Below are 25,610 nucleotides of genomic sequence, written 5' to 3'. Positions count from 1 at the left end.
CGCTGAAGTCTCAGAGCCCTGTTCTCTCATATCTACCAAAGGGGTTCCTGTTGTCCTGTATAACCAGCTTGTGTAAAGGCATGTGATGCATGCCTGTGTAGGAAAACACGCATGATGTGATACATGTTGTCGTGGTTTGAATAGGCAGGCCCCCATGGACTCATGTGTTTGAATGCTTGGCCTATAGGGAATGGCCTATAGGAGGTGTGGCCTTGTGGGAGGAGGTAGGTCACTATGGGGTCAGGCTTTGAGGTCTCATATATGCTCAAACTAAGCCCAGAATGGGACAGTTCACTTCCTGTTGCCTGCGGACCAGATGTAGAACTCTCAGCTCCCCCAGCACATGTCTGCCCGTGTGCCTCCATGTCCTTCCGTGACAATAGTGAACTAAAGCTCTGAAACTGCAAGCCAGCCCCAATTAAATGGTCTCCTTGATACGAGTTGCCGTGATCATGGTTTCTCTTCATAGTGACAGAAACCCTAACCAAGCCACATGTCTACTGTAGAGACACATACGCAAACTATTCCGCTATTTTGGAGGACACAGTGGCAGTAAACACACTGGATAACATGCGGCCACCATCATATCCATCCCCAAAGACTTGCACCCCCCCCTTCTAACGCTGTGAAATCATTACACACTCATCCCTGAGCTAGACATGGGGCACACACCTGTCGTCCCAGGCCACAGGAGCCCGAGGCAGGGACATGATGAGCTCAAAGTCAGCCGGAGCTGCTTCGTGAGACTTGGTCTCCGAAACAAAAGAGGAAACAGCGAAACAAACAAAGCCACTTCCCATTCCGTCTCCTTCCAGCCCCCCGGGAACCACGGTACTGTTGATCTCTGGGTCCCCTCATAAGAGTAGAATCATCAAGTGTTCATCCTGTGTCTGGCTTATTCTTCTAGTGTAAGATCTAAGATTTTCCTAGCTTGTAAGGTGTCAGAATTTGCTTCCTTTCTAAGGCCACACAGTGTTCCACTGTAGGGCTGTACCACAGTTTATCCACCCACTTACCCACGAACACTCGGGCTCTGCCCACCTTTGCCTGGTGTGACGGCACACTGCGCGTTGTGACACACGTTCTTAAAAGAACATCGCGTACGTCGATGATAAGCCCCTCCCCTCCTGAAGAAAGTTCCTAGTTTAGACAAGCATAAGCAAAATCGCTGACAACATGCTATTGTAGAAGAGACTTGTTTGAAATTGGAAACTCTGAAGATGGCTGGACCAAAGCTAGGGAAGCCGCTTGCTGTGTGACATGGGACGCGCTCCCAGCCACTCTGGGCGTAAGTGTTCCTCTCCATAAAATGGGGAGGGTGAAAGTGAAGATTAATAATTCACACGACCCTGGGCCTGACACATGAGTCCATGTCACAGTCACCATAGCAACCGTAGTCTGTACACCCCTGTAGTGAATCACCAGCAGAATGGCTCCATGGAGAAGCAACATTCACAGTTTTGGTCCCCAAAAGTTTCACTGGTCAATGTCAGTCACAGAAACAGGGAGCCATTGACAGTTCTTAAGGAGAGGACGTACAAGGATGCTAACAGGCCCCAAATTCAGATCCGGGGTGATCTGCTGATCTTTCCTTAATCTCTAAAATGAACTGATGAATAAATACATTTGTAAATCGATGGAAGGGTCCCCTTTCCTCCCTGTGGCAGTCAGCTGTAATTGTCAACCTGACAGGACCTAGAGTCACTTGAGAAGGGTCCCAGTCAGGGACTCTCTACACTGGGTTAGCCTGTGGGCGTGTTTGTGGGGATTGTTGATGCCTGGAGGGAGACCCGACCCACTGTGGGTGGCACCATTCCCTAGGTGGGGGTGGGGGGGGTGGGGGGTGTGGGGTGTGGGGTGTGGGTGTGTCCTTAACTGTGTAGGGGAGGAGCACTGGAGCATGCTCCTGACGGTGGGTGCACAAGCTGTCTGAGGTTTCTGCCTGGTTTTCCCAACTGTGAGCGGAAATAAACCCCTTTTTTCCCAGGGCTGCTCCTTGACGGGATATTTTATCACAGCAACAGAAATGGAAACCAGACCCTCCTCCAGTAATTACGTTTTCATTTTTTGGTGAAAACTATAGAGAACAAAATGTGCACACACACACACACACACACACACGGTACACACGGTAGGGTGGATTTGGTTTTGGTTTTTGAAATAGGGGCTCACTGTTTTGCTCAGGTTGCCCTGCTTGTCCTCCTGAATATCTGGGACCTTAGGTACATGACTGTACCAAGCCAACTATCTGGTTTTGTGGTGTGGGTCCTCTCCCAGAGCAGGGTGGCTACGACTGGACAGGTCTGCCCATTTCTCATTCAGTTTTATAATGCCAGACATAACCTTTAACCTGGCACAGTCGGCAAGTGTTTGTCTAATAAACAATGCACTCTGGGCATTGAGTGCCAGGGCACTCGTGCAGTGTAAGAGTTGAGAGTCTGGGTGGACTGTGTTCATTTGTTTCAGGTAGAAAAACGTAACACAAAACTATTGCTTTAACTGTTTTTACAAGTCAGTGGCATTTAAGGTATTCACACAGCATTACCACTCTCACCCCAGAGGGAAGCCTGGTCCCCACTCAGAAGCCACTCCCTGTTGCTTGGCAACTGCCTGGCTCCTGGTAGCCAGCACCTTGCCCTTCCGTCTCTCCAGATACCCTAGCTCTGGCCACACTATATGCGCACCAGACTTACAAGGCCTCTTGTGATTGGTTTTAACTCAGTGTGAATATTTGTGTGTTCTATAGCCTGTGCTGGTGACTGGGGGACCTTCTTAGTTCACAGGTGGGCCACAGTGGCGCCTGCTCGGGTCAGCTGTCCAGGGCACACTCACGTTAAACACTCAGGACTTTTCAGATCCTACTATTTACCCACTGGTGGCTTGAACTTGGCCATCCATCACGGGAATATTTAGCCCACTGGTGCTGAAAAATGGGGTGCATGAAAATCAGTTCTCAGCCTGGTCCTCAGCTTGAAGTTCTTGTGGTCTCCATCAGCAGCCCCAGTGTTGTCCCATAAACACATGCTCTTAGCAAGATCTGCTTCTTTCTGGAGAGTTGCTTCTCAAGAAGTGCATGCATCGCCCCCCGCCCAGCTGGTATCCTCTCAAAGGTAGTTTATCTCCTATCTTTTCCCTGTAGAGGACACCCGCCATCCCGCCGGGACACTCCAGACTGATGGGACACCGGTCGGAGTCCTGTGTCCTTATCTTCCTGGGTGGAGGAAGAGCTGCAGACAAACTGCCCAGCCCACAGGGAACATGGAGGTCCCTTAGCCCTGCTTCATGCTGAGGGGTCCCAGGAGTGATGGACACTCTTGTCTGATTCCAAGCAGCTCCCAGGAACTTCAAAATGAAATCTCGCACCCCAGGGCAGCCCTTGGGGCCCAGCTATCTGTGTTGGAAGCAGGTTGAGGGTTCTGGTGATACCTGTATCATGGTGACAGTCTGCAGAGGTCAGCAGGCTGGACCTGAGCTGTGGACTTGGATTGCGGCTCTAGAACACCCCATTCGCTGTGTCTCTAACCTGCTTAGCTCGGGCTGCTCATCCATTTCCACACCTGTAGACACTCAGGGTGACTCTGATCAGGAGCCAGGTGATTATAGCTCAGGGCTGCGATTGCAAAGAAAGCCAGGCTGGAGGTTCAGCTCCTTCAAGCTGTGTGACCTAGGGCAACCCCTGCATCCCTGAGCACCCTGAGTGTGAACTAGAGCCTAACTCTTAGGTTGGTTGCCAGGGAACTGGAATGACTTTTCTGGAAACTAAGGGTTGTCAGAGCCGGGGAAAACGGTCCAGTGTGTAAAGTCCTTGCGGTGGAAGCATCAGGACCCAAGTTTGGTCCCCAGTACCCATGGACTGTGAACCTGAGATTCTGGTGCTGGGAGGTAGAGACAGGCAGAGAGGTGAAGCACTGGTCAGCCGCAAGCTTCAGATTCAGTGAGACTGTCACTCAGAAAAAAGATGGAGAGGCTGGAGAGATGGCTCAGTGGCGCAGAGCACTGGCTGCTCTTCCAGAAGACCTGGGATCAGTCCCTAGTACCCACATGGCTTTTCACAATCAACTCTAACTCCAGTACCAGGGGAATCTGATGCCCTCTTCTGGCCTCCACAGGTATTGCATTCATGTGATACATACAAAATACCCATCTATATAAAGTAAAAATAAATAAAATCTCAAAAAAACCTGTTAAAAACAATAATGTGAAAAACAATACAGGAAGACATCTGATGTTGACCTCTGGCCTCAATATGTATGTACAAGCATGTGTGCATGTGTAACACACACACACACACACACACACACACACACACACACCTGCGAGGACTTCACACAGCTCTTGGCTTTGGCAAGTTTTAACTGAGCACCAACTGTGTTCTGGCTGACTCAGGCGTACTATTGACAGCTCATTTTCAGGGGACACAGCTCCCTTTCCTGGGCAGACAGCTGCCCAGAGCTGTTTCCATGGTTGGCTTCTCAGAGGGCCATGGAGGTCACACCCTTTGAACCAGAGGTGGTGTAGCCGAAGACAGGCCTGTACATAGGTCACATAGCTCTGAATGGGGATGGTCTATGCTGCACGCTTCCTAGGGTGTGGTGGAGTCTTTGTCTTGCTTCTCTCGCTGTCTCCCAGCCCCCCAGTTTGCAGTGGGCATTTTCCAAAGAGCACTTTATCAGGAAATCACTAGCCCAGAAACTCACTTTGCACTCTTCTCAGAAACAGGAAAATCCATCTTAGAAGTCACATGGACACCAAGAGGACACTAGAAAGCAAAAGCCATGGATGTTTTGTGGGTCCTGATATCAAAATTCATTTTTTGTTTATTTATTTGGTATTTTTCAAGACAACGTTTCTCTGTGTTTCCCTGACTTGCCTGGAATTCACTCTGTAGACCAGGCTAGCCTCAAACTCACAGAGATCCACCTCCCAAGTGCTAGGATTAAAGACATGCGCCACCACTACCTGTAATAATTTGTAAAAAATACTTGCTGCAAAGCTATACAGGTCAAACCTGCGTGTCACTTGCCTCAACAGAAAGCTCAATGAATACGAAGCCCGGAGAAGCCCTGGCTTCAGCATGGGCTTACTACTGCCTAACAGGGAAGGGAGAGCAGAATAAAGTCAGCCCTAAACTTACACTGTCTAAAAACTCAGCTCTGGAGGCTGGAGAGATGGCTCAGCGGTTAAGAGCACTGCCTGCTCTTCCAAAGGTCCTGAGTTCAATTCCCAGCAACCACATGGTGACTCACAACATCTGTAATGAGATCTGGTGCCCTCTTCTGACCTGCAGGCATATATGCAGACAGAATATTGAGAATACTGTACACATAATAAATAAATAAATCTTAAAAAAAAACTCAGCTCCAAGTGCATCAAAGGCCAAAACCCATAAACCTTTAGAAGAGGGACTGGCAAGATGATTCAGTGGGTAAAGGTGCTTGCTGCACCGACATAGTGGAAAAAGGGAAGAGACTCCCTGTTGTCTTCTGCCCTCTGCAGATATGCTGTGATATGCATATATGTGCATGTGTATGCGTGCATGTGCTCACATACACATAAATGGTTAGGAGAAGAAAACAGAACACTTTATGACCTTGCATCTGTGGTGACTGTTCTGGACATGACAGAGGTACAGGCAATAGAAACAAAACCAGGTGTTTGACCTTCTCAATGTAGAAACTCTCCTTGTGTCTAACGACACATTCAGACAGAAGAGCCCAGGCATGGACTCAGGAAAATATTTGCAAATTAGGTAAATGGTAAGATCTGCTGCCCAGATGAGCAAGAACAAGTCAGGAAGTGTGCTGACATGACATGGGCTCTTCATCCCGGCACTTCAGAGGCTGAGGCAGGAGGATAGTGAGTTTGAGGGCAGAAAGGGAAACAGAAAGAAAATCTGAAAAAAAGATATTTAGTTTAAAGTGCATGAATAAACATTGCTTCCAAGTCTGTTTCCCAGCCCATGCAAGCTCAGTGTCAGGAAGATGCTGGTGAAGGACTGGCGGGACGGCTTAGGCGCTAAAGGCTCCTGCTACTGTCCTGACAGCCTGAGTTTGGCGCCTGGTCCTACATGGTAGAAGGAGAGAACGGACCCCTGGTGTTTGTCTTCTGACTTGCAGGCATGTGCTGTGGGGTGTGCACATACACACTTATGCAATTTTAAACTTTGAGAATACATTTTAAAAAGAAAGCTGCGAAGGAAAGCCCCAGCGCGCTAGCCGCCGCAGTGCGGTCACCAGGTCCAGACAAACAAGGGAGCAATGACTGGCAAGTACAAGCAGAAGCAGGAATCTGTGGGAATGTTAAGTGGTGTGTGACACACCTTGGCCGTCCCTCAGAATTTTAAACATTGATCAGATTATACCCCAAAGAAGTAAAATCGAAGATAGTCCTGCTTGTTGCAGCATCCTTCACAATGAACAAAAGATGGGAGAACCTAAGTCCCTGCTGGGTGGTGAACAGACACACTGTGGTATGTCCATACAAGGAATATCACTCGGCCTTTATAAAGGAGTGGGGAGCTGGGTTTGGTAATGACTCAGGCCAGTAACCGTAGCCATTCAGGAGTCTGGGGCAGAAGGATCACAAGTTCAAGGCTAGCTAGCCTTGGCTACAGAGCGAGTTTAAGGCTAGCCTGGTATTTTAGTGAAACCATTCTAAAAGTGAAAAGAGGGTGATGGGCGTATCTCGGCAGCACAGTGCTTGCTTCTGAGGTGCAGGCTCGAGATCCAACCCTAGGACTAAAAAGGAATAGGAATAAAATGCTGGTTCACTTACATGAGCTCTCATGGCAGCTGAGTTCACAGAGATCGATGACTTCTGGGTGCTGGGTGCAGGAAGGAATGGGGAGTGGGGGCTTAAGGGGAAAGATGGAACAGGTCCAGAGATGGGAGGTGGGTGGTGATGCCTGCAAGCCTTCTTTAACCTGCTGAACAGGACGCTTAAAATGGTTGGGGTGCCCACGGTTATGCTATGGGCATTTTACATCATCAGAAACAAAATAGAGGAAGAAGGAGGAACAAGAAATGAAGCTGCCGTTTTAGGCTGTGCTTCTGGAAAACAACCCAGTCATCCTAGCCTGTGTGTAAATATGTAACAGCCTCCAGAGGGGTGACGGCCGGCCCCTTCTCAGGTGTTTTGAGGGTTAAGTTGAATAAGAAGGCATGCATGACTGAGGAAGAGGCACTTGTGTGGGGACAAATCTGTGGCATCAACTGAATGGCACCCCAGGGGTGGTGGTGTCTTGTGGCTCAGCCAGAGGGAAGTGTTGAGGGGAAAAGAGAGATTTCTGTACAACTTTATACACTTGAAAGCTTTACCTAAAGCATTTCCCACAAAGGTTTGGAGTACGCGGGAGCTGTGGCAGATCTGGAGAGAGAGACAGTTCTAGTGTGCCTGGAGCAGGATACTTGGAGCCAGACAGAGCTGGGATAGAACCCTCATTCCCTAGAGTTGTGATGTGGACTTGGGCATGTCACATGATATCAGGGTCACAGGTTTGTTTTTTTTTTTGTCTACAAAATGGACACAACAGCAGCCTCACAGAGATGCTCTGCAGACTAAGCATGCAGAAAACGCCAGGCAAGGCACACAAAGCATGTTGGCCCCATACCATTCCATGGAACGCTGCATTTGCCCCATGCTATTCCACGGAACGCTGCATTGGCCCTATGCTATTCCACAGAACCCTGCATTGGCCCCATGCTATTCCACAGAACGCTGCATTGGCCCCATGCTATTCCCACAGAACGCTGCATTGGCCCCATGCTATTCCACAGAACGCTGCATTGGCCCCATGCTATTCCACAGAACCCTGCATTGGCCCCATGCTATTCCACAGAATGCTGGAGACAGAAGTGTTAGCCGCAGACATCACACTCAGCCACCCCACCCTGCACCTGGTCCCTTTCTAGGCACAGTGTTGCTAAAGATGAAGATCCTGCCTATTCTTACATCCCTATGACTGGGCATGTGTGTATTCTAGAAGCTTCCCAAGCAGGGTAGCTTCCCTATGCTTTTGTAACAAACACATTCTATGCCAGAGCACAGTGAGTCTCCACGGGTCCATGGAATAATTCAAGAGTCACACACAGCAGGAGGGTCGGTTGGGAGCGCGCTGGCCTAGCATGTATGAGACCCTGGGTTTGAGTCTCAGCACTCAGCACAGATCAAGCATGTCAATCATCCCGTCATTCAGGAGTTGAAGGTTGGGAGATCTGAGGTTTAAAGTCACTCTCAGCTATATAATGAATTCAGGTCAGCCTGGGCTACGTAATTCTGTCTCAATAATAATGATAGCAGCAGTGGGTACTGAGCTTGCCAACCCCTTCTGCCTCTTTAAACCAAGGGTTCATTTTGCTCAGTTGCTCACATGGCCCCTCTACTGCCTGTGATTTTTCAGTCACATGGAAATGAGCCTTCCATACTGGACAGCTCCCTCTCTGGAGCTGGGGAGCGCATTTGACTGTCGGTGACTTCAGACCTGGGTGACTGACTGCAGGGGGCCTATGCCTGGGAGGGAAAGGTTACAAGGAAACTGTTCACTTTCTCCTGAGTCTCAAACAAAGTCTCTCAGAGATGCCATGCCTCCCTCAAAGAGACAAGAAATGGCTAAGTTTGGACCAGGAATTGTGTTATGCGCACCTATGAAACACCTGGAGGCTGAGGTGGGGGCATCTGGAGTTCAAGGCCAGCCTGAGCTATAGGGAGACCCTGTCTTTATTTATTTATTATTTATTTTTTTTAAAAGAGTGGAGGAAGGAAGGAAAGAGGGAGGGATGAGGGAAGAATATATAGTCTGAGGAGCGAATGGCACAGTGTGCAGGTCTGTGGAGACTCAAATTTAAATATCCAGGGTCAGACAAATAGGCAAAGTGGGGAGAAGCAGAGGAACATGGAGGTGAGGTGAGGTCCCAGCCCTCAGGGCTGGAGGCCATTTAGGGAAAAGGAGACTGAGGTCAGGATGGAGTTATGATCCTGTCAGGGTTAAGAGATCTGAGAGTGTAATGTGGCTATTAATGTGGAATTTCCCCCTATTTAAAGTTTTGGGGGGTCCCTTCAAATCAGCAGTTCTCAAACTGTGACATCAGATATCCTGCACATCAGATATTTATGTTATGATTCATAACTGTAGTAAGATTTTATGAAATAGCAACAAAAGTAATGTTACGGTTGGGGCTGCCACGACATGAGGAAGTCCTGCTGTCAGTCAAAGCAGCACAGGACAGAGCAACTTTTCTTCATACCTGTTACAGACAGATGTGTCTACCCAAACAAGTAGCCCTACACTGCACACACACAACGCTCGTGATGCTCTTGGCCAGTGACATGGAACTCAGTAGGCTAGGTCACCTTGTTGCTGTCTGTGTAAACACACACTATGACGTTCCACAGCTAGGAAACAGCCAACCACGCTTTCTGAGAACTCTTAGTCAATGTGCAAGGCTATGTCAAAACAGAACTCAGGCCCAGGGCAAAGCCACGACCATGCACATGAGAACACCAGCCGCCAATACTGTCAAGAGATCAATAACTCCCAGAGTTACCACTATCCTCGTTTCCTGCCCACCCAGCCCTCCAGTTGGTGAGGAAATGCTCTTTACCTGTTGTGGATGGAAAAGCTGGGCAGCAAGGCTGTCCAGAGGGAGCTCCAGCCATCTTGATCACATTTGCCTTCTTCTCTAGGGTGGTGAAATTCCGCCGCACAGGAGAGAGCGCAAGGTCAGAGGACGATGTGGCTTCCGGAGAGCATGATGTTCAGATCGAGGGGGTCCGAGTGGGCCTAGAAGCAGTTGAGCTGGATGATGGGGCTGCTGTGCCCAAGGAGTTTGCCAATCCCACTGATGGTAAGAAAGCCCAGAGACTCAGGCATTAGCCTGGCACTCTGTTTGCCTGCCGTGGTGGTCTTACGAAGTTCTTGTGAAGGGGCAGTTGGGAAAGCACAGAGCACTGAAGACTCCAAGGCCTACTTCAGAAGGGCATGGTTACCTCACAATCCCTGCTAGATGCATCGTTGCACACTTGGCTGAGAAGAGCAGCAACAATGCTGCTGCCGCTGATGGTGCTGAGGGTGGTGCTGATGGTTATGAGGTTGAAAATGGTTGTAGTGATGACAACGATGATGATTATGATATGGTGACTATGGTGATGGTGGTGGTGGTGGTAATGGTGATGGTGACAGTAAAGATGGTGGGAATGGCCTGGGCAGTGGTGGCGCACATCTTTGTGAGTTCAAGGCCAGCCTGGTCTACAGAGTGAGTTCCAGGAAGGCTAGGGATGTTACACAGAGAAAAAAAAAAGATGGCGGTAGTAATGGTGATAACCATGATGATGGCCATGGTGGTGATGGAGTAATGATGGTGATGGTGGTGCTTGTCTCAGTCAGGGTTTCTCTTGCTGTGAAGAGACACCATGACCATTGTAACCCTTATCAAGGAAAACATTGTGGAGTGTTCTGTGTTGTGTGGGTTGAGTGAAGGAAGAGGTCACTCCAAGATGAAATTTTGAGGCCTGTGTGGGGGCAGGAAGGTCCAGTCTCTGACAAACTGAACTGAATTCCAAACAGCCTTACAAAGGCACATTTATTGATTGTTACACAAAGCTGTTTTTTAGGTAAATTATTCCTCATGCCAAGGTTCTCTCTAAAGGGAAGCATCACATGCCCTCACGACTTTAGTGTATTATTTGCAATTTATTGTGTATTATTTGCAATGCACGATAATCTCAGAGCCTCAGGTATGCCAGAGGCATCTTGTGGCCAAAGTCATGTGAAGGCTGTAACGTCCCTTCAGAAAAACAGTTCTCCAAATCACGGAAAACAATCGTTTTCCACAATGATTCTTCAAGGTCAAAGTCCTTCCAGAAAACAACAACTTAGTCTAGTGTCTACCCAATACAGCGACTCCGCTAAATTCTCACAGCAAACATTGAATTGGAGTGGCTGACAATTCAGCATGGAGGGCATGGGGGCATGCAGACAGCCGTGGTGCTGGAGAAGGAGATGAGAGTTCTTCATCTTGATCCTTAGGCAGCAGGAGCAGACTGTGTGCCACATTGGGCTAGCCTGAGCATATGCGACCTCAAAGACCAACCCCATGGCAATACACTTCCTCCAACAGGGCACTAATAGTGCCACTCCCTATGGGTCTGTGGGGGACATTTTCTTTCAAACCACCGCAGTAGTGATGGTGGTGACAGTCATGTTTGGTGGTGGTGATGATGGTGATAGTCATGATTGGTGGTGGTGATGATGGTGGTGATGGTCATGATTGTGGTGATGATAGTGATGGTCATGATTGGTGGTGGTGGTGATGAGGGTGATGTTGATAAGGGTAATAGCTATGATTTAGTTCTTACAGCAGCACATGAAATGGTTAATTAGCCACCATCCGAGAGGTATTAACCCCTTCTCTCCTCCCCTTTTGCCTTCCTAGACACTTTCATGGTGGAAGATGCGGTGGAAGCCATTGGGTTTGGAAGATTTCAGTGGAAGCTCTCTGTTCTCACTGGCTTGGCTTGGGTAAGTATCTGGGCATAGCATCTCATGGACACCCCAAGGATCCCCCTGGAGCTTAGCTAGGTATCATGACAACAGGAATAGCACAGCTCACCCCACATCTGCCTGAATGCCAATCAGCAAAGCGGCCCAGGTGCATGCTGGGAGGAAGGTGGACGTGGTTGGCCATCACCCTCAGGAAGCATCCAGCTACAGAAGTGAATCCCTGCCCTTGGGGACTCAGGGCTACTGTAAGGTGACAGTGTTGGGTCATATCCCTGCCCAGGAAAACAGACTTCATAGAAAGTTGCCATCTGGGCTGGGAGTATAGTTCAGCATGTTTGCCCAGCCATGTGCAAACCCCCAGCACTGCAAAACATAAAATAAAGCAAAGAGTGCCTTCTGATTCAAGGTGTCCACAAACGCTAGCTAAGGAAGCCTTATAGAGCTACAACACCGAATCTTTAATATAGCTGCAATGCTTCTCTGAGCATGATGTGAGATGTGACCTGAGCACATGTATTTCAAAACGGACCACCAGTTTCTCTGCTACTATTTCTCTCACTAATTAGACAGACTTTACTGTGTCCCACACTCCCATGACCTGTGTGTGGGTCTGCTCTTACTGTGTCCCACACTCCCGTGGTGTGTGTAGGTCTGCTCTTACTATACCCCACACTTCTGTGGCTTGTGTGGGTCTATTCCTACTGTGCCCCACACTCCTGTTACTTGTTTGTTGGTCTGTTTTTAACTCTCCAATATTCTGTCTAGTCATAAAGTAGTATCAAGATATTTAGTAACTGGGGCTTATTAATATATGCTAATATATTCAAACACTGTGTTCATTAAATACGCAGAGAATTCTTCACCAACACACAACCTACCAACAAAGGACAAAGGAGTAACTGCACCAAAGGAAAAAAGACCACACTGTCTTTCTGCCTCCGTGAAAAATGTGTGCTCAGCTTTTAGGCACATGGCACTTTCTTGCTTCATCTGAGAGCACCTGTGTGCACGTGTGTGTGTGTGTGCACGTGTGTGTGTGTGTGTGTGTGTGTGCATGTGTGAGTGCCATGGTGAACACGTATGTGGTGGCCAGAGGACAACTGTCAGGGACAGGAGTTGGTTTATTCCTTTCACCGTGTGAATCCTGGGGACCAAATTCATGGCCTCAGGCTTGGCAGCAAGTTTTTTTTTTTATTATTAAGCTGCCCATAGTGGTATATTATCTATATTTTAATAAATAAAGCTTGCCTGAAGATCAGAAAGCAAAAACAGCCATACTAATCAGCCATACAGGCCAGGCAGTGGGGGAATACACCTTTAATCCCAGGACTTGGGAGACAGAGACAGACACACCTCTGTGAGTTCAAGGCCACCCTGGGCTACAGCAGATTGAATCTGTCTAAAAGAGAAACAGAGCTCACACAAAGGTGTTCCCAGCACTTGCGATCCCACGCCTTCAATCCCAGCACTAGGGAGGCGGAGACCGGAATGATAAGGCTGGGTGAAGAGAGGAACATAAGGGGGAGGAGCTAAGAACTGAGTGGAGCGTGGAGTGTGGAGTCTTCAGGACTCATGGAAACAGGATCTCATCCATTTTCGGTCTGAGGCAGAGGTAAGAGTCAGTGGCTGGCTGCTTTGCTTTTCTGATTTTCAGGTTGAGCCCCAATATCTGTCTCTGGGTTTTCATTATTCATGCTACAGCTGTCTCATTGACCCAAGAACCTGTGTTTTTTAAATATGGGGAAATGATGCTGTCCATGGTGCTATGTGTAAGTAATCCTAGTGTGCAGGAGATGAAGGCAGGAAGATTTCTGGTTTGGGCCAGTTTGAACTACATAATGAGACCCTGTCTCTCAAACAGACAAAAACCACATACAGGGGCCAGTGAGATGGGGCGCATACACACACACACACACACACACACACACACACACACACACACACAAATAAGTAAAGGTAATTTTTTTTTAATTTTAAAAATGACTGGAGAAATGGCTCAGTGGTTAAAAGCACTGGTTGCTCATCTGGAGGACCCCAGTTCAGTTTCCACAATTCCCAGTTCCCACATGGTGTCACAATTGCCTATAACTCCAGGGGATCCAGCGCCCTCTTCTGGCCTTCAAGGCACTGCATGCACATAAAGCACAGACCTATGTGAAGGCAAAACACCCATTCGTATAACAAAATAAATATGAGGCTTAAAAATAAAATTTTAAAGCAAGCACACACCGTGAGGAAACACAACAAGCATGTCAGGTGTCACCTGATTCCCTGTGTAGCAGCTCATTGGTCAGTCCCAGAGGCTTTCCCATGGATGTCTGGCCAGATGCCAGCAGGCAGCTTGCACTTTGGCCTCACGGTTTCCCTTCTTCCCACAGATGGCCGACGCCATGGAGATGATGATCCTGAGCATCCTGGCGCCTCAGCTGCACTGTGAGTGGCGACTCCCCAGCTGGCAGGTGGCACTGCTGACTTCGGTAGGCAGCCCAGCAGTTCACAGCTTCCCCTGGCGTCCTGTGGGGCACTGCCCATCTCCAGCTGCCAGGGCTCTGCAGAGAAGAGACAGGCTGACCTGCTTTGCTTTCTATCTGTGGCATGAACACCAAGACCCAGAGAGGAAAGGGTTAATTCTGCATACAGTCCCACTGCAGAGTGCATGGCTGGGGGAAGTCAGTGCGAAACCTGGAGGCAGGAGCTAAAGCAGACGCCATGGAAACGACAGCCTACTGTCTTGCTCCTCACCGCTGGGTTTACCTTTTATAGCACCTGGATCACCTGGAAGTGATCATCCACAGTGAACCAGAACCTTAATCAGGACATTAAACATCAATCAAGGGAATATACCACAGGCTTGCCCACAAAGCCAGTTGGTGGAGGAATTTCTTCAACTGAGCTTCCCTCTTCTGGAATGACTGTAGCTTAGGTCAAGGTGACATAAAACTAGCCAGCACACTAGCCCTGGATGGAAATGCTGATGTCAGCTCCTCTTAGGTCCTCCCACCCAATGCCCTGCGCCCACCCCACCGCCCACCCCCGAGCTTTAACTCCTCGGGAACCTCAGACAGTTTGGAACCCACCACAGTGTGCATGTATACCATAGGAGCCTCACTTCCCTGCTACAGACAGGAAATGCCACCCTCTTTCCCAGGAGGGTAACGTGAGGGTTAGAAACACTGCCCTTGACAGGCAGTAGATGTCCAGTAAGTGCTGTGCTCTCTGGAGAGAAGCTCTGAAGGTGAGTGAGGCTGAATCCTCCATTTTTTTGCTCTGGGGATTCAGAGGAGGGGATAAAGGCCAGGAGAGAGAACAGCAACCATGATCACAATGGCTCCCTGAGAGCTTTATGTCCAAAGGGCGGGAGCCATGTTGGATACAGTGTACACCTGTGTTAGCTACTAGTCTCATTGCTGACTGGAACCCTGACAAGGAGCAACTTAAGGGAGCCAGGTTGGCTTGGCAGGTGGTCTGAAGAGATACAGTGTGTCTGGTGGGCAAGGAGTGTGGGGAGCTGGTCCCATGGCATCCCCAGTCAGGAAAGAGACGATTCCTGGTACCCCTGTCTCTCTCCTTTTTATTCAGTCTGGCTCATGGGATGGTGCCATCTGTGATTAGAATGGTTCTTCTCACCTCCATCTTCCTTGTCGAGTACCCGCTTCTCAGTCATGCACACGGGCTCGTCTCCTAGGTGACACTAGCCCTGTCAGGTTGGCAGTGAACTCTAATGCCCTAGTACATCTTCCGCTGTGCCCTCTGACGGTCGTGCTGGAAGGGAAGAGGCAGATAGATCCAGCTGCTCACTCCAGGTCACATAGCTCCGCTGTGGCCAAGCTGTGGCTAATTAGTGATGGACCCCAGGTGTGATCACTATGAGTTTGATCTTATGGAGATTTTATCTGATTGTTTGGGGTGCTGTCTAAGGCAAAAATGACTGATCTGAGCTGTGAGGTCACAGCCCAGTGGGAGCCAGGTACATTTTTTGTGGTTAAGGCTTTAGCAGGGGTGGAGTGTGATTGTTGGGAGACCTGCCTAAGGGTGGTGGTACCCACCTGTAATCCTAGCTCTCAGGAGGCTGAGGCAGGAGGATTGAGTATTTGAAGGCAGCCTGAACTACACAGATAGACCCTATCTCAAAACGAAAAAGGAGCTGTCTCAGCAACAGGTTTATCTGCTCTGCAGTGCTGTGTGTGACTGTGTATGAGGTGGGGAGTCCAGTTGCTGTTTCTTTTCACTCCGTGCTGCTAATAGAGATGGTCCGTCTGCCCACAGGTGGTGTTCATCGGTATGATGTCCAGTTCCACGCTCTGGGGAAACATCTCGGACCAGTACGGCAGGAAAACAGTAAGGCTCCTCCTCCAAACGCTAACCCTCCGTGGCAGTTCAGACATCATGGGGCAGCACAACGCAGCCTGACGCTTTAGCAGGGGTGGGATGTGGCTTCAGTATTGTGGGTGAAGAAGGAGCGTCTGAGAGGCCAGGGCATGGTCTCGGTGCCAACATGTGTCCCTACACCAGGATGGGAGAAGGACGGTAGATGACGTCAGCCCTTTTGTCCTAGAGGAATGCATCCTGTCTCAGTCTGCCAGGCAGGAGCCTTCCGTGGCCAGCCTTCCATATCCACTGCCGTGATGGGGCTCACTGCTGGTTTAAATGTTTGTTGTGGGCCACGGCAGCGGATATCCCAGCATCCGGAAGGCCCAGGCAGGGGCATTTTGAGGAATCTGAGGTCAGTCTGGGCTAGAGAGACCCTGTCTCAAGTGAAAGCAAACACCGTTCGTGCTGGACCGCTTATATCAGGGTCTGCTCTAATGATGTGAAACAGCTTTATAAACAGGAAGGAGGGGTGGGTGGCTGGGCTCCCACCAGGCTCCTGCCACAGTTCTCGGTTGGTTCCTCCAAGGCTTTGGACGAATGCTTCCCTTTATCTGGTATTACTCTCACGTTATTAGACTGCTATTGGGTCACTGATGTTCTCTGTAGGCGAAGTTAGTCTCCTCCCATCTGTCAACTTGGACCCACAGAGCTCTACACAGCTGGCATGGGGGTACACTCCCCATCCTTTCTCTCTGCTTTTTCAGTCCTTCTTGGGCGCCTCACACCAGCCTGCAGCACCCAGAGGCAGGGTGGCATGATGGTGTGAGTCAGGTGACCTCAGGGTCACCCCTGACTGTGTGACCTCATTCATGTAAGTGAACTGAAGTCTCCTGTCCATGACCGTTATGTCAACAGACAGGCAGGCCCGGTGCTGCAGTGGTAACTGAGCACACACATCTGATCCACAGGCACTAGGCAGAAATAGCATGGGCCCACACCCAGCGACACACCTCCTCCAAGGCTCTGCCTCCTAATCCTTCCCAAACAGTTCCACTAACTGGGTACCAGACATTCAAATATATGAGCCTTTAGGGGACACTCTCCTTCAGACCACCCACAAGGCAAGCCCTTAACCCACTAAGCCATCTCGCTGGCCCACAGCTGTAGGCAGAAGTTTCTGTCCTGCCAGCCAGCTCTGAAATAACCACACAGAGACTTGTTATTAATTATAAATGCTCAGCTGATAGTTTAGGCTTGTTATTAACTAGCACTTACATCTTAAATTCACCCATATTTCTTATCTATTCACCCATATTTCTTATCTACATTCTATTACATGGTAGCACCTTTTTTCACAGCAAATTCATTTCGCATCCAGGTGACTCTGCCCTTTTTCTTCCCAAGATTCTCTCAGTCTGGCTCTCCCGTCTAACCTCTTCCTGCCTAGTTATTGGCCAGATAGCTCTTTATTTAGCCAGTGAGAGCAACACATCTTCGCAGTGTACAAAAGGATCATTCCACAGCACACAGCTGCTTTTTACTTACCTACAAGTTCACAATAGTCTTCAGTTGGGGTTCTCTTAGAAAAGTGTGTGTTCTGCCGCCAGGACAGTGATTCACATCCGTGTGTCAAGAGACATCCCTGAAGAATAGAGAGAAGGTTATGAGTTCGGGTCTCAATTTTATTTTATTTTATTTCTTACGTTTATTTATGTGTGTGTGTGTGTGTGTGTGTGTGTGTGTGTGTGTGTCTGTGTGTGTGTCCAGCCTCCTGTCCCACAGCACATGTGTAGAGGTCAGAAGATAACTATGGAGAATCCATTCTCTCCTTCCAGCATGTGAGCAGCAAGGTGGCCAAAAGTTTTTACCCACTGGGCCATCTCACTGACCCAGGAGTTTGGATTTTAAACATTTATAAATGGATTTTCAATAACGATGCTACTAAATCTTATAAATTATATCCCCATTTTTGCACCTTCTAGAACACTGCTTCTCAGTAGAGGGGAGGGGAACATTTGGCGATGTGTGGGACAGACTGGGCTGTCACAGCTAGGGAAGAGGTGACAATGGCATCTCATAGGCAGAAGCCAGGAGTGCCATCCAGCCCCCGATGTGAGTGACATTGAGGGACCTGGTCCAGAGAGAAAGTGCCTGCCTCCCACACTGCTGTCATTTGCAGAGTTAATCCCATCACCTGAGACCATAAAGTTTTATCCAATATCCATGTGACTGGTTCATTCTAGCAAACAAAAAGGGACCATCTCTGTGGAAAGCATGGGCCTGAGTCAGGCTGATTGGAGTCAGGTCCCAACTGCTTCCCATACAAACTCCTTGAACCTCGTCTCATGTCCTCATGCCTTCGTGGTATGGCTGGGACACACCAAAGCCTTGCATGCGCGGTCTTGGCAGAGATAAATCATTTCATAAATGTCTATTACTACGCTAGCCACATGTCAAGCTTGTCCCCATTCATAGTAGCCAGCATTCACACACTGGCACCTGCCTCTAGAGTCTAGGTCCTTCACCCTGACCTCGGCTCTGGCAGACCTGAGTTCTCCCCAAAGAGATCAGTCCCAAATAACCGAGGCTGCATGAAGTGCTGCCCATAACGTGTTCTGCTGGCTCTGTTCCTAGGCTAACTAAGTTTCACACCCAACAGGCAGCCAGAGAGAAAGGAGAAGTGTCCTCCAATGGCTTCTCCTCCCATGATGGAGTTTCTGCTCAAATTCAGGAAGCAAGGAGCAGGCTGTAATTAGGAAGCCTCCCCTGAGATCCTCCAGGGACCTGGGCACAACAGGTTACCTGCCAGCAGCATCAAACACAGAAGGGCTTCTTACTGTCTTGGTCCAAATGGTAGGTTTTCATGTCCATCTGAGTGTCTGTATTGGGGCTCAGTGAGACACTTTGGTTCAGATGGAAGTTCCTAATGCCTGAGGGCTTATGTCAGCCACAGAAAGGTGAGGGCAATGGAAGTTATGTCCCCACCCCACCCCCATTCTTCCACCCCTGTGGAGAAAGGCAAGTTGCTTCACCTCTCTGAGCCTCAGTTTCCCTGCATGCAAACAAAGGTGGCAAAAAGAACAAAGGGGGAGGGGTCCAGCCAGAAAATATATGTAGGACTGGGGTGCAGTCCAGTGGATGAGTGCTTGCCCAGTACACACAAGGCTACGCTCCATCTCAGCACCAAATAAAACTGGGTGTGGGTGGCACATGCCTCTAACTCCAGCGCTTGGGAGGGAGTGGACGATTCAGCAGTTTAAGGTCACCTCGGTACACAGTGAGTATAAGACTAGCTTGAGCTACACAAGACTGTCTCAAAAAACAAAATGAAGTGTGTGTAAGTTGCATAAGTGTTTGCCAATGTGTGTTAGAATGTTCTAGTTGTAATTACTACAGTTCAGAGTGTGGGTGGTGTAATCAGGTCACCCAGTCAGAGCAAACCAAGAAGGTAGCCCAGGCTTTCTGGGTTACAGGTTGCAACTGGTAACCCAGAGACAGACACATCCAGTGTGTTCCAGATTTTTAGTGCTGAGGTTTGATCCCAGGGCCTGCAGCGTGATAATCGTGCCTCCTAGCCCCGAGCTACCCCCAACCCCACATTTTATTTAACCTTCACAGGGTTTTTTGGGTTTTCAATTAGTTGCCTCTATTCTTAAAAAAGATACATTTAAAAGCATAAAAACAAAAAAATGTGGCTTATGTTATAGCTTTTTTGGAAACCTGTGTTACCTAGTGACTGGGACTCACAATCTCTCATGGTGACTTTTTGTCATTGACTCAGTTCCCACCTGTCCCCGCCATAGCTCACCTGCCTGAAGAGTTCAGTTTGCTGGAGATTAGTGGGAGCTAACAAAGGCCCTGGAGGAAGGAAGTGGCTTCTTCGAAGCTCAAGTCTGAGGCGTTGGAAGCTCTGGCTGTGGGTGTGGCCCTGATATGTGCTGATTTTGCATGAATCGCTCTCCCACTCTGTCGAGAAATTCATAAAACAAATGAGAAACCTCCTTCCTGCAGGTGTTCTACAATGAACCCACACAATAGTACGAGAACAGTTTTTAAAAATGCAGACAAGAGTCCTAGGAAGTCAGAGACTCAGCTGTCAGGTTCGTTCCTGACAGTTCAGTGCCAAGCAAGCAGCAGAAACTCAGTACATACATGCCATGTGGATAGGTGCATAGATGGTATGTTCCAGCAGTCCTGTGGCCAAGTACACAGCAGCGGCTTGATATATGCATATTGAAAAAAAGATACATAAATTATTTATGTATATACCAGCATTATTATGCTAGGCACATAGCAAGTGTTCGACATATGTGCACATTGAATAAATCCGTGGATAAATCAGCAAATGAATGCTGTCTCTCAGTATCCGGCCAGCATCCCTTAAATTCCATTTATCTTGAATTTGTTTCTCCATCTCTAAGAGTAATTAACACTTTCTAAAATTTGTACCATATTTGTCATGATGTCCCTGTCTGATTCTCAACCCCAATGAACATCATGTCCCCTTTACTAAAAACTCATAATCAATATTAATCATACTGTTAGTCGGCTATCATCTGCTATAAAACAAGCACCCAAGACAGCTTATAGAGATAAAAGGTTTGTTGGGCTCATGGTCTGGACTCTTCAGTCTGTGGAAGGTTCATTGTTAGCTCTGGTCCAAGTGCATTTGTTCTGTGTCCCCTCATCCTGTGAAATAGAGAAGTGACGGTCTAGGGAGAATCAGAAGCCTTCTGTGTTTGTGGTGAGAATATTGGAGATGATGTGAGATGCACAGCCATCTGTGTACCTCATGACTGGCCCTCTGGACCCTAACCGGCACTGAATGGTACTCCACGCACAACCAGGACGGCCCGGTTTGCTTGGCACCTGGAGTGCCCCTGCCTGTGCGGGTTGCTTGTAAAGTGGAACTATTGACAACTGAAAATCTTTTGAGATTTTATTTATTTTTATTTTATATCTATGGGTGTTTTACCTGTGTGGATGGCTGTGTGCCATGTGCCTGCTGTACCGTGGAGGCCAGAAGAGGGTTCAGATCCTGGAGGTCCCACGGTTCCTGTCTCGTGACTCCTTGTCTCGTCTCCACAGGGGCTGAAGATCAGTGTGCTCTGGACCCTGTACTACGGCGTCCTCAGTGCTTTCGCACCCGTGTATAGTTGGATCCTGGTGCTCCGAGGCCTGGTGGGCTTTGGGATCGGAGGTGTGCCCCAGTCGTAAGTAAATACCCAGCTCTGGCCTAAAAACACCTCTGTATGCATAGGTTCAGTTGCCGTGGATTTAAAAATACTCAGGGAAGAAGTGACCGTGTTGGGACTCAGCCCTTGTCATCAGTCACTAGAGAGTATACAACAGTTGGCCATGAGGATAACGTTTGTACTATGGTATGTGCTATCAGCCATCTAGCAAAGGTTTATAGCATACAGGGGTGTATGTCTATCAAATATCACGTCATTTTGTAGGAGGGGGTTGAACAGTCCGAGGTTTAAGTCCCAATGCCCTAGAGATAAGGGGGACAGCTGTTTTGGGTTTCTAGAACCTGGAGCCACCATAGGAAAGACAGCATTAGCATCAGTATCCTTCAGCTGACAACAGCATCAGCTCAGCGTCCAAAGCAAAGTCATAACAAAGCAGACCCAAGTTTGATGGTACATTTAACGTCCCCATCATGGGTGCTAGGAGGGAGTGTTTGGCAATGGATCACACAAGCTCCGTTTTTCAGTGGTGGACACTGAAACTCAGAAAGTGTGATAGTCTTTATTCCAAACAACCCACTACAACCTTTGGGCTGAAGCAAAGCCTGTACGGGTCCAGCTATGAGCTCTTGCAGGCAATGCTCCCGGCTGGTGCAGAAGGAATGAGGGAACAAGCCCCTGGTTCAGTCATTGTGCCTGAACTAACCCAGCGGCATAGTGTGACACCCAGCGCAGTCTGCCCCTTGGGCTCCTCAGAGGGCCATGCATCCTGATGTGTGCCCACTATAGGACGGTTCGTCCTTCCAGGACTTGGCCAGTCTCTCCTGCAGACTTTCCCAAGGACTGGAGGGATGGGCCACAGGCCCTGCTACTGCTGCTGGTCTCAGGACTGTCTTAGGTGCCAATTCTCTTCCTCCTCTGCCGCCTGGTCTAAAATCCCCACCTTCAGAATGAGTGATTGCTGATGTAGCTGGTCCGTCAGGTGGGAGACCAGACCTCACAGCGCAGGGGGCCCATCCCTGGTCACCACACCCTTTACAGGCCAAGGCTATGGTGTTTGTTCTTGCGCTTCACTGGGGAACTCAGAGACATCCATGGTGCCGCCTAGGTGACCCAGCTGCATTATGATGGCCTTACTGGCTGCTCCCAGTTATTAGGGTCAGTTTCTCTCACTGGTGTAGTGAAGAGCTGCGGGCAGGCCTGCTTTTCGTCCCACCCTGCTCCCGCATGGCTAGCTTAGCCCCGGAAATAACAACACACAAGTTGTATTCATTTAAACACTGCCTGGCCCATTGTCTCTAGAGAGTTAGTTACTGGCTAACTCTCACGTCTTGATTAACCCATTTCTAATAATCTGTGTAGCACCACGAGGTGGTGGCTTACCGGAAAAGATTCAGCATGTCTGACCTGGTGGCTGACTCCATGGCATCTGTCTCATCGCCCTCTTCCCAGCATTCTGTTCTGTTTATTCTGCCTACCTAATTTTCTGTCCTATCAGAGGGCCAAGGCAGCCTCTTTATTAACCAATGAAAATAACACATTACAGAAGGCCCATCTACATCACACTGGCAAATAGTGGATCCTGTGTTTGCATCTTCCTCATTTAAATTTGGAACCCAACGTTACTAGGTGGCAGCTGCTGCTTACAGTCTTGTGGGACTTCAGAGGTGATGACACACGCCTTTCATGCCAGCCCTTAGGAGGCAGAGGCAGAGGCAGAGAGAACTCTATGAGTTTGAGGCCAACCTGGTCTATGTTAAGTTCTAGGCTTGCCAGGGCTAAAGAATGAGATCCTGTCTCAAAAAAAAAAAAGCCCCAAGTAAGAACAACAACAATTATCTTTGGGTTTCTTGAACTGTGCTGGTATGAAAGCTCTCTCTCTAAGAGCGGAGACTGCGGGAAGATGCTGAGACTAAGTCCTCACAAATCCACCCCATAGACTCTATGATAGCAACAAAAATCACTCCGAAAGCCACTTTAATGCCTTGACTTCTAGAACCATCTATTCTTTCTAATGGGAATGCCGTCGCCTAAAGACTGCTGGTTTAAAAGGCATGTATGCGCGCTTCATTGTTAAAGAGTTCCGTGTGCAAGCTGGTGCCTCGCCATTGCTCGGGCCGTCAGTGCCAGGAGAGACACAGCACATGACGTATACACCCATGGACTCCACAGTCAGAAACCACCTGCTGGGCATCCTTTGGGGCAATCTGGAGACCTGATCTCTAGAAAGGGCAGGTTCATTCTGAATCAGTGTGGCTGAATCACAGTCTCTGCAAACCAGAGGACCTGGGTGTGAATCCCGACTCAGTTCTTTGGTCTTAGACATGTCACTGATCCTTCCTACATGGTAATTTTATCAGCACCCGCCCTCTTGATGGGTCCCTTAGAGCATTACGATACCACATATGAAGTACCCAGGACAGTGCCTGGGAGAGAACTCCCTTCCTACAAAATGTCCTCCTGTATCATCGCATAGGCTCTGTCAGGTGCCATGTCATTTCATATGAGAGACTCGACCATCCACAGGTTTGCCTAACATGCCCTTGGTTGGATCCCCAGCACCATACACCGAGTGTGGTTTCTCAGACCTGTAATCTGAGAACCTGGGAGTTTGAGGCAGGAGAATTGTAAGATCAAAGTCATCCTCTGTTAAATAATAATTCCAAGGCCATCTTGCAATACTTGACACCATGTTTTCAAACAAGCCAACAAACATTTTCCTATAAAGTCAGATCTTGGCAAGCATCCAGTTTCCCACGGCACTGTTAAGAAAGTCACATGGTGTGGGGGTGGATGACAGACGGAGTGTCATGTGAAGGGAAGACTGACCACATGAACCTAACACCCATGTTTAGCCTCCTGTCTTGTGGAAGGTCAGTGAGGCCTGTCCAGTCCTTTCCCGGGTCTTCCAGATGACTTCTTCCTGGCTCTGTAGAGCTGGCCTCCGGCAGGCTTTTCTAAAGTGGAAAAGCATGATTTCACACTAGTTAGGAATTAAAAACCACTGACGCTCTAAGCAAAGGCCATTAACAGAGACATGGTCGTCAATCTGGGCTGGCAGCCGCTAGTAACCAGTGTGGCTCGGCTCCAGAGATTCCTGCACATGAGCCACTGTCCACACGGCGGCACCCTCTGGTGGCTGGAGCAGCTATCCTGGTTCACGTGAATTCCTTCTCCAGGGATGCTCAGGGATGCTAGAATGGCAGGAAGAGATGTGCTGCACCCTAAACTTCTGCTTACAAACATCCCCTGGAAATGACATAAATGTGTCAGGACTCTAATGAGCTCATAAGCAGGAAGGGATGCTCTAACAAACAGATAATTTGAGAAACTTCTGGAAGCATATGAGTACATGGAATTACAAGGCAGAGTAATTAGAACAAAGAAAGATTACACCCCAAACCAACAATAGAGGACCACATGATGAAAAGGACTCCCAGAGTCTGGGAGAAGTGTCATTTCCAGAGTCCTCAGGGATGGGGAAGAGGGCACCAGGCATTGAATGACAAAACTTTCCCGGAAGACATAGCATACATGTCTACACACCCAGACAGGCGACCCACTACAGACCAAAGTACAGATACCACTCAAGTCCAACTTGGTGAACCAGTGAGTTTTATTGGGGTTACTTACTTAAGGGTGAAGGATTACTTATAGGAGCAGAAAAGACTCATATACAGCTGGATCACCAAGGCCCACTCCAGTACGGGTGACAGCTCACAAAACCTAGGACCCTGGAACACACTGCACAGCCTGTATCAGTTTGGAGCATGGTCCTTCCTGGTGCCTCAGTTGGTCTAAACTTCTTCGAGGCAGCTGGTCTCCTCTGGAGTCTTCTTTGCAGCTCAGCTTAGCCCCACTCCTCTGGGAAAGACTCTCAGCTTTGATTGCATACTGTGGCAGGGAGGAGCCTAGGGAGGAGCTAAGTCTGGTCATTTTCAGGAACTTCCTGACCTGCTTGAGTTGCTTTCCTTCAGGAGGGAATGTTTCAATCTTCAAGGAAACTGTTACACAACGCTCCACCCCTTCAGCCAGCTCTTACATTCTTTCTGATTCCTCTTCCCTAATGATTCTTGAGCCTTGAAGGGGTGACTACAGATGTCCACCTAAGAAACAGGTCGCCACACCAAGGCCACCATGCCAAGGCTGCCATGTCTCAGTAACAGCCACTTGCTCTCAGAAACTTCACCAGTGGGTATGAGTTGAGGCTGATAACAACTGTGATCTGTGTGTGTGTGTGTGTGTGTGTGTAAATACACATGTTTAGAAGGCAGTATGACAGGCACATCACATCCATCCAGAAAAACCATAGAAGTCGCTTCCCCTTTGGATCCTATGACCTTCCTTCCCCAGCCATGGGATTTTGTCCTGAATTACAGTATCAGATGTGAGCTCTCTTGTGGAACGGACCTTAAATGCAACTGGAAAGCCGGGCAGTGGCGGCACACACCTTTATCCCAGCACTCAGGAGGCAGGGGCAGGCGGATCTCTGTGAGTTCGAGGCCAGCCTGGTCGACAGAGCGAGTTCCAGGACAGGCTCCATAGATAGTGGGAAACACTGTTTTGAAAAACAAACAAACAAATAAACAAATGCAACTGGAAGGCAGTTG

General features: G+C 48.8%; 2 protein-coding genes across 2 annotated transcripts in view; one reads left to right on the top strand and one right to left on the bottom strand.

Annotated features, from left to right (window-relative positions):
* Window positions 1-9,705, bottom strand: part of Usp30 (ubiquitin specific peptidase 30) — a 61,130-nt gene extending 51,425 nt beyond the window's left edge. Inside the window, exon 1 of the mRNA XM_048450008.3 lies at window positions 9,600-9,705. The gene's annotated coding sequence lies outside the window, so the exon portion shown is untranslated. The remainder of the gene's footprint in view (window positions 1-9,599) is intronic.
* Svop (SV2 related protein) overlaps window positions 1-25,610 on the top strand; it is a 68,435-nt gene that overhangs the window by 16,474 nt on the left and 26,351 nt on the right. The window contains exons 2-6 of the mRNA XM_087903717.1: window positions 9,682-9,842; window positions 11,430-11,515; window positions 13,876-13,974; window positions 15,764-15,835; window positions 20,897-21,021. Of these exons, the coding sequence (XP_087759843.1) occupies window positions 9,682-9,842; window positions 11,430-11,515; window positions 13,876-13,974; window positions 15,764-15,835; window positions 20,897-21,021 (543 nt within the window). The remainder of the gene's footprint in view (window positions 1-9,681; window positions 9,843-11,429; window positions 11,516-13,875; window positions 13,975-15,763; window positions 15,836-20,896; window positions 21,022-25,610) is intronic.

The sequence above is a fragment of the Myodes glareolus genome, chromosome 2, assembly GCF_982192425.1.
Source record: "Myodes glareolus chromosome 2, mMyoGla1.1, whole genome shotgun sequence".
NCBI classification, from domain to species: domain Eukaryota; kingdom Metazoa; phylum Chordata; class Mammalia; order Rodentia; family Cricetidae; genus Myodes; species Myodes glareolus.
This window is presented reverse-complemented; position numbering and strand designations above follow the sequence as displayed.